This window comes from Eucalyptus grandis, chromosome 6 (assembly GCF_016545825.1).
Source record: "Eucalyptus grandis isolate ANBG69807.140 chromosome 6, ASM1654582v1, whole genome shotgun sequence".
In the NCBI taxonomy this organism is placed as follows: Eukaryota; Viridiplantae; Streptophyta; class Magnoliopsida; order Myrtales; family Myrtaceae; genus Eucalyptus; species Eucalyptus grandis.
In genome coordinates this window covers 27,601,230-27,609,919 of record NC_052617.1, presented here as the reverse complement: position 1 = coordinate 27,609,919, position 8,690 = coordinate 27,601,230, and the positions used below count along the sequence as shown (strand labels likewise).

Below are 8,690 nucleotides of genomic sequence, written 5' to 3'. Positions count from 1 at the left end.
AAAGCGGAGAACTGAAAGCACCGTAAAACTAATGGCGGGAGCATTGCTCAAGAAACTATATTATCATGATGAGAGCACCGAGTTGGATTAGACCACAGGACATTTTTATCTGAACATAGGTGGAGCGGTCGCAAATAGCTAAGCATCGCATAACAAAGGAAGCTCTCGACACAACATCACGGTATCTACTCCTCCAAGCAATCGCGGACTTAGTAACAACCAAGGCGCGCTCTTTGAAATGACAGTGGCAAAGTGGAATTAACCCAATGAAGGAGCCGCTCTTGCTAGCGTGTTGGTACAAACCAGCAATTAAGCTTCCATCAACACAAGCTTCTTCAGCTCTGACAAAGAGCTGGATATATCATGCACTAATCAGGATCTAACCACACAATGGGGGAAGTTCCAAGCCAAAGGTTAACTCATTTGTCTTGTGAGCAGTTAAGGTTTCAAATCTCACGGAAATCTCCTCATAATTACTTGTGAATATGTATACAACAGCAACACCATATCACTACTTCAGTCATAAAGGCACCAGAAACTAAACTCTGCTACAGTTTGGACAACCACACCTGGTTCTTTTTATTACATGCCACAAGCTAGAAGTACCTTAAAATCCAAAAACAGATGCTCAGATTTTGCCTAGATGCAGGGAATACAATACGTGTCGGAGTTGGAGTTGCTTTTCTAAGTTTCGCAACCAACTGAACATGGCTCTTCCATTGATGAGTAGATTACTCTACAGAACAAATTGTCCCTATTAAATAAGATATGATCCCCGCGAGATGTTCCTTCTTCACTCTACTGTGTCGCTTGCAGCTTAAAAAAAAGGCGGGAAGCAGAGCGTTAGCAGAGCCATAAATAAACTTTTTGTGTTGCTTGTTAAGACGTAGTAGCATTCACTACTTGTCCTGCGGAGGCATTAAGGAGCTTCATTCCCTCTTCGCTCATCTGCTGAACTTCCACAGGTGACAAAATTCTGATGCAACGGACGCAGCCAACAAATTCCCTGCACAACATGCAGATTGTGAAGTTCATTAATTACAAAACCTATGTTTGGCCAAAGATTAATTACAAGGTTGAGAATGGCTACCAACAAAACAAGTATTATCTTTTTCAACAAATAAAAATAAGAAGATGAGGGATCAAACTTTGTTAAAGAAACAAGGAAAAAAATTCAAACTTAGTGTCAAACTAGCAAATAATGCAAAACGCAAACTTGAGCAACAAATATTAGGACACGGGTAAAGGTAAGAACAGAAGGTTAACAGGTTGTAATGACTGCTGAAATTTTTTTTTAGCACCCTTTGGTAATTGTCAAAAAAGTGATTCATCATTGCAAAGATTTTGAGTAAAAGAAATCGCCACAATCATTGGGTAAACAAATGGGTAGTCAAAAGACTTACTCCCAAGGATCATCACCAACAAGCAAGACGTCATTCTCATAATCGACATAGACCAGTTTCCAGCCAGAGCCCCTTGGATCATTTAGCAGCCCCTCAAGTCCAAACATGTATTCTATCGCAGATAACAGCTCCTCATAGTTTCTAAAATTTGTCACATCAATCGACCTTCCGACTGATCCTGCCTTTTGAACCTGTTCCAGAGATTTCATCAGAAGCTTTGATCAAGAGCACAGGGAACAAGAATAAAACATCTACTTAAACAGATAACAAGCCTATCCGACTTCCAACCAATAAAAGTCACTGTACACAACCTTTTGACAACCATAAGCATTCTAAATGTTGATATATGAAGAAAAAATCAAGTAGTGTTGCTCAGCCAATCAGACAGAAACTGCAATTTGATACCTTAGTATAGGTGCGCATAGGTGGGGCTACTTGCTGTTGCCATGTGCTGTTTTTCAAAATGCTACTCTCATCAAAATCAACATTGCTCGAAGATGTACCGCCTGAATTATCAGGGAAGTCTTGTCTTGAGAAAGCCTGAGAATCTGCAAGACTTGCAGAAGTAATCTGAGACTGAACATCTTGGCTTGAACTGAAGTTGCCCACCAAACAATCTGAAAGATTCGGAAAAGGTCCATCCTTTATTGTGCAAAAATCGTCTAAAATGGCACTTGAGATAGATGGATCAATTGCAGAACTTCCGCCATTGCTAGCATCTAAGTTAAGACAACTATAAATTCCGCTCTGGTTGTTGCTCTCAGCTGATAAATCCTTCAAACAAACTGAATTGGATATGCCACAAAGGCTTGACGGGTCCTGCTCAGGAAGTGGAGTAAGTTGGTCTCCTTGGGATGGAAAGCGTAAATTAATGCCCTGATGATCCCACAATTCCTGACTAATCAAAGGTAATTGGCCTACTGGATCTCCAAAAGTGGCAGATGGGTCTTGTGACCCACAAATGGAAAATGGGCCTGGCGATCTAATTAATGCAGCTACAGATTTATTTGTAGAAGAGAACATCAACTCATCAGGGTTTACAAAAGGGGATGACCCATGCAGCACATTAGAATCAGCGATGGGTATCTGCAGGGGTTGTGGAGGCCATGAACAGGCCTGCGATTGAATTTGACCCTGGTTCTGGTTGAGGATTATCGGATGGTTTAAGTGGTTTTGTTGACTGGAAGGACCAGAGGCAATATTTTCCTCTGGAAGCTCTCCAGTGGAGGTCGAAGGTACTTGGTTTAGTACATCTTTTTTGAGGTGGGAATCTACATTCAACTTTTCATCCTTTGTCTCTACCGGTGCTTGATTTTCAGTCTTGTACGGAGGCGGCACCTTGTTAGTTACATGAACTTCAGATGACAGACCCATGGCACTAGATTGATCAGGACAGAGATGAGGATATATAAGCTTTGGTGGAATGGCACTTTCTGTATTGAAAGCCTGTGGCTTCTGATTCACTGTTCCCTGCATAGTGTTCACTTCATGCCCAGGAATGAACTTAGGATTGTTATCTTGAGGAAGAGAAGGATGGTTCACAATTTGAGGTTGAGGCTTCATTATCATCTTAATTAGCTGCTCCGAGCACAGATTTGGAACTGAAGCAAAAGGAAGAAGGTTCATGCCTCCACCTTCAGGAACCTGGATAAGAGGTCTCTTGACTAAACTTCCCCATTCAGTTTCTCCTCCTGAAAGTAGGAAGAACAGTAGTGTGTGACTGCAAGGTCTTGCAGGTTGATTCATGCAGCAATCAATGCAATAGCAAGGATGACTAAACATTTGGGCCACATAACAAGTTTGCGAATGCAAGAGAAATACCCATAAAACCAGTATGCAGTGGCCTTTTGAGAGCTGAGGTCAGAGAAGGAAAAATAAAGAGACTTTCTGGGGTCTCAATATCCCATGGACTGACCCTATTCTGCTTATCACCACACCCCGGTTCATCCCACTCCACCTGTTTGCACAAGTGTGAGAAGCTGAATTAGGAAACTAGCAACATATGGTCCACAGTTCGGTTCAGAAGAAAACAAAGCTACCTGCAAATTTCGCCATTTTGATCCAGGCCATCGTAGTGGATCCAAGTCACTAATGCCAATTATTGTACCCATATATCTGAAAGAGCAAAATTTCACTAAATGCTAATTTTATGTATGTTCTTTGAAACCACAGCTAAAATACTCAGATAAAAACCACTAAAAGAAGAAGCATGTTTGGAAAAATCATCAGAAAGTTACCTGCGTTTTCCTGACTCTTCAGTTTCAAACATCATGCCGAACCTCATGCCAACAGAAATCCTAGTCCCATATACAGCTTTTCTGTATTTAACCAAAGGAATGACAAATTCCGATGGGCATGCCCTGGAGTGATAAGAGAGACCAAAAAAGTCAATAACTAGGTTGAAGAAACAAAAAGGAAAAAGCCAAGATGTGACTAGGGTAGATAGGACAAAACCTCGGATTGTAGAAAATCGTGAATGAGCTTCGACTCGTGGCAGCATGAGCCGCAGCTGCAAGGATGCCAATATGCATGCTATCTGTTGATAAAACCGACGATGGTAACGTTGTTTGTTGGCGATTTGCACGCCTTACACCCACCATCAGCTGTGACTTTTCATCCCTAACAGAGAAAAGTAATTGTCCTTCATACCTTAAAGCTTCAAAGGAAAAAGACATCTTGTGTCGACACATCTTATGTGAAGGCCTACAACCTTCCCACAGAAAAGAGATACTCATTTGTTTTTGGGAAGAATATACAATGGAGGATCACACGACTCAACTAACCTATTTGTGAAGCATCCTCTGCAATTTGAAATGTAAAGTTCTTCTTGAGTAAGCAATCGTCAAATTAGATCATAACAAATAAATTGCAGAAGCACTATATCTAGAAAATTTTAAAAGCCCCATATCCAAGTGACTCCCGACGAAAAGTTGGACTTTAGAACAACGGTCCAGCAAGTAATACAACTATAGATGAAGCATGGTAGACACTAGGCAGCCCAATGTAAGAGTTCAGATAAATGATTTATTTGAAGCTTTTGTCTAAACTAGGACAAACCTAACTCGCTTGATGACAACATCACCTGTATTCACTATGGAAGTCAAGAAATTATCTAGGTAGAACAGCAATTTCACCATACAAAAAGCCACAAGAAATCTCATACAGTTGAGAGAACTCAAACAGTTCTGGAACTCATTGAGCTAAACTGAGTGGATAATGCAATTGAAAATACCTAATGAATAGAACAGAATCGCCTGCTCGGAGCCTTTTTGCACCAACAAACAAGCTCCACCCAGTGGTAAGAAGGTGTCGCTTTGGCTGTCCTATTGAAAATGTACAAACGGAATTACTCAAGAAAGCAAAAACCAATTGCATGAGGGACAATGATAATAATGACATGAACATGCAAAAGTAATTCAGAATGAGCATAACATATTTAACAATGAATTTGCACAATTAACGACTCTCACCCCTGTATATATGGCGGAATGTCCAGGTGTTATCATGTAAATCTCGAACAACAAGCTCTTGAGTTGGTGGTTGCATTGCAAAATCCTGAAATGCAAAGTTAATATGCAAATTAATTGTTGCCCTCTGCTTGTGGCTTTACCACAGTGCCAAGAAGCTTCAATGTCAAAGATTTAGGAAGCATCACCAATGGAGGGAAGAGCTTTTCTGCTGCTCTCCGTGGCACTGAGAAGCCACCATGTGTACTTGTATCACTCGCCGTCAAAGTCTTGCAAAAGAACTCACTTGGATGTTTGCTTGGCCTTAGTCCAAAGTCAGGTACTGGAAATACATCTTTTTCCTAATCCAACAACAGATCTGTGACTTTGGAACTTTTTCTTGCTTTGTAAAATGAGAAGTTAGAATCGAATTGCATCTGGGCTTACAGAATTAACAGGTTGAAGACACATCTGAGCATATATTTCATCTGTCTCTCTGTCGGCCTATTATACATTTTAAAACAAGATTAATAAGTACTAGTTTGTATGAAATTGCCAAGAGACCAATCTAAAAATGTCGATGGTTAGGTGTCTAACAGAAAAAATCACCTACATGGAGAGTCACGTTGTGAACTTGGCACATAAGCTGTGATGGGAGATTTGGATAATTTGGAATTTGTGAAGTAGCCGTTCTTTTAGTAGAGACTGCGACCTGTCAGCAACATATAAGCATCTCATCAGAAAAGGAAAGACATAAAATACGTGATTCCCAGCACAAGAATATAAACTCTGCAACTAGTGCTCCATATGGACTAAATCAGCATAGTGATAATAGCTCTAAAAAATTCAACTGGATCTCAGAAAACCATTATAAAGGCACTCAAAGAGGCCTTTACCAGCAATGAATTACCAAACAGCATGTACAGTCGGTTTATAAATCCTATTCTTCCTGATGGGCTCTCTCTCTCTCTCTCTCTCTCTCTCTCTCTCATGAATAAAAAGAACCCCAGGCAGTAGAAAATGCAGTAACGTTTCACATTTACTTTAGTAAAGAGATTTTGAACTCGAGTAAACTTCCGTAGTACCCACATATTTGTGAAACTTTAAGTATGGAGAAATACAGCTCGCTAGAAGTTCCTATCTCGAAAATCAGCAGGCGATCTGTAATTGTCAAACTTTCTACATCAGCCGGTTGAGAAACCACCATTTCCACAGACCGACCTTTAATAGAAAATTTGTATCGAGTCACAACGAGAAAAGTCACGCTGGAAAATCCAGGGATAAAAGATTCAATTCAATAGCATGAGCATATGAATAACTTCAGGCAGCACACACGTGCAAGTTCTTATCTCTCATAGAAGCTCACAAGAGGAACAAAAGCAGAAGCTCACGAGGCCAAGGAAGAAAAAAAGGAAGTGGCCCAGAATAGACAGCTCCCTCTGTGTTCGTATGTATGTCACAAATTGAAACAAAATACATAAAATGCAAACCTGTTCACTGTGTCCTTGAGGGAAATAATACACCAGACTTCCAACCTGAGGCAATGTGACAAGCGGACCCGCACAAGCGTGCCATAACTCTGAATTTATTGTCTTCCGAGCTCCTGAATATGAAATCAAAACCCAAGGCACCAAAAGATGGAACATCTGAATAAACTGCTTTAAGCCAAAGACTCTATAGAACAAAGTGAAAGTATGAGCCAGAGGAAGCTCTGTCATAAACTTGCCAGGTTAAACTTCATCAAGAATCTAAAATTTTCAAAGAAGTCGAAGAGAATGCAAAGTTCTCTTTTTTCATTTTCTGTTCTGTTCCTTTTTTTTTTTTTTTTTTTTTTTTGAGAGAGAGAAGGGGGGGGGAATCTAACCAGACTGATCTTGAATTTCTTTCAACAGCTTCATTTCTTCAAGAAGAGTAGGCTGCGGTAGAGTCACAGTCACAGGCCCTCCAGTCTTGATGCTTCCCTCTGCAGAAGAACCCATCTCTTTGCCTCTCTCTATTCTCTCTCTAACTCTCTATCCCTGCCTCTCTCTACTTCTACCACCCCAACTTAAAGAAACAACCCGTCATTTTGTACTCTTAGACCAAAACCCAGAAATCAAATGGTCCCATTCTTAGTCCTCCACCGGCAGAAAAACCCAAGAACGTTCTTCTCTCTTTTCATCACGCACCAACCGAACCGAGGAAGTGACATATCAGCATGTCCCTTGGGGAAAATAAGGAGGAGGATGACAAAAATTAGGAATTGCCGACTGTCCGTCTGTCCATCTGTCTGAGTGTTGGGTTGTGTTGTATGGAACTCTCACATTCCAAAATCGAAGAAAAGACAACCGGAGCTGGGGACACAAGAAAGAATCCAAAAGATCAGAGCCTGCAAAAAGTCACTGTGAGGAAGGCCAATCCTAATGTAGGAAGGAGGAGGTTTTTATTTCCTTTCGCTTGCCGAGAAACCCAGGAAAGAAAACCCCCATCAGTTTCCATCAAGCCACGCCTCCCAAAGCACAAAACTCTCTCTCTCTCTCTCTCTCTATATGGGGCCTTCTACTTATATACTTTTGGCTTTTATTTTACACCAAAATACTCGTGTTAAAGTGCTTCGCTGAACCCACCATACTTGTAATATCTCACTTGGATATCAAACCCTTAAATGAAAATTTCACACACCTCTCTCTCTCTCAGTTTTTATAAAAAAATTTCACACACTCTCTCTCTCTCTCTCTCTCTGTCTCTTTATGGGTGAGAGAGGATTGGGAAAAGTGTGCATGCTCTTATCCTGCGCACGCTGCCCCGCTGCTATAAGTGGCGATATCCTTGCAGCTTTAAATTGCGAGAGACGATGAAACTGGAAAAAAATAAAAAATAAAAGAACGCAGAGGGGGGAGGAGAGGTGAAGAAAAAGGAAATGTGAAAATGGGTGGGAGAAAGAAAGACCATGAGAACACGAAAACGCTTTAAAACAGTACAGAGAAAGATACGGGTGCGCGCGCCCGAGAGAGAGACAGAGAGAGAGAGCCGACTTTGTTCACCAAAGAGATTGAAAGATGAGATTTTTTTGAAAAAGCGGGGAGGGCAGGGGCGGCATTAATGGAAAGAGCGAACGGGGCAATTTAGCACGTGGATTACGAGGGTCCGCATCGCCAGCCCCCCTCCCTTCTTTCTCCTTTTGCTTTGCGCCTGCCTTCTTCTTCCCTCGTCCTCCCTTTCTCCCATTAGCTCCGGCTTTCGCCTGGTTTTTTAAGGGCGGTTCCCCTTTTTCTTTCAACTCGTTTCTTCCGTCGGAAAGAAAGGCATGATGAGAGGCATGCCGAGACTTGTGACAAAGCGCAAGTTCCTTGATACGCTTGTTAAGTAAGCTTAGCCCATAATAATTCACTTTTCGAATCAGTTAATTATGAACAATCATTGTAGGGAAAAAAATGTGAAGATTTCTTGATTTCTTCTTTACGCTTATTTACAAAAAAATCATAAGTGAACGAGTAAATTCGGCGGTGCTTGTAATCTAAAATAAAGATAAACTCAAATCTAAATTTTCAGCGATCCAATACTTGTGTCAATGCTAATTTAATAAAGCGTCCGACGACGGTAGATTCCTAAATGGGAATACATAATTTGACATGACATCTGATCGAATGAATTTATCGTTTATAGAATTATTTAATGGAAAAACAGGAGGAAAAGGGGGGGAAAATAGAAAAACAAAAGAAGGGGGTGGGGGGAGGCGGAAAAAAAAAGTATTCCTTGGTCCTGCTTTTCGGCTTCTGATGAATTTGACCGGGATCGGTCACGCGTGAGGTACACGACAAATACGAGATCAGAGGAGGCGCACGTTAACGTGGAAGACGAC

The 8,690-nt window shown here is 41.1% G+C and overlaps 1 protein-coding gene across 2 annotated transcripts; it reads right to left on the bottom strand.

Annotated features, from left to right (window-relative positions):
* Nucleotides 1–438: 438 nt before the first annotated feature.
* On the bottom strand, nucleotides 439–8,147 carry LOC104449151 (auxin response factor 5). 2 transcript variants are annotated; one of them, XM_039315371.1, is made up of 14 exons: nucleotides 6,723–8,147; nucleotides 6,340–6,452; nucleotides 5,463–5,561; nucleotides 5,297–5,353; nucleotides 5,059–5,211; nucleotides 4,874–4,958; nucleotides 4,636–4,726; nucleotides 3,858–4,022; nucleotides 3,641–3,763; nucleotides 3,443–3,518; nucleotides 3,225–3,360; nucleotides 1,809–3,094; nucleotides 1,404–1,594; nucleotides 439–1,006 (listed from the first exon to the last, which is right to left on the bottom strand). In XM_039315371.1, exons 1-14 carry the CDS (start codon nucleotides 6,826–6,828, stop codon nucleotides 880–882), a joined length of 2,808 nt encoding a protein of 935 aa, XP_039171305.1. In that variant the 5' UTR covers nucleotides 6,829–8,147; the 3' UTR covers nucleotides 439–879. The 2 variants fall into 2 exon arrangements, with proteins under 2 accessions (XP_039171305.1, XP_039171304.1); XM_039315370.1 differs by having other exon boundaries at nucleotides 6,714–8,146.
* Nucleotides 8,148–8,690: the final 543 nt, after the last annotated feature.

Excerpts from the sequence above, each read along its gene's own strand:
- LOC104449151 (XM_039315370.1), bottom strand. The coding sequence starts at position 6,828 with ATGGGTTCTTCTGCAGAGGGAAGCATCAAGACTGGAGGGCCTGTGACT. Across the intron at positions 4,959-5,058 it reads AAAAGCTCTTCCCTCCATTG|GATTTTGCAATGCAACCACC; the intron begins GTGATGCTTCCT and ends TTTGCATTTCAG. Across the intron at positions 3,361-3,442 it reads CAAAATGGCGAAATTTGCAG|GTGGAGTGGGATGAACCGGG; the intron begins GTAGCTTTGTTT and ends TTGTGCAAACAG.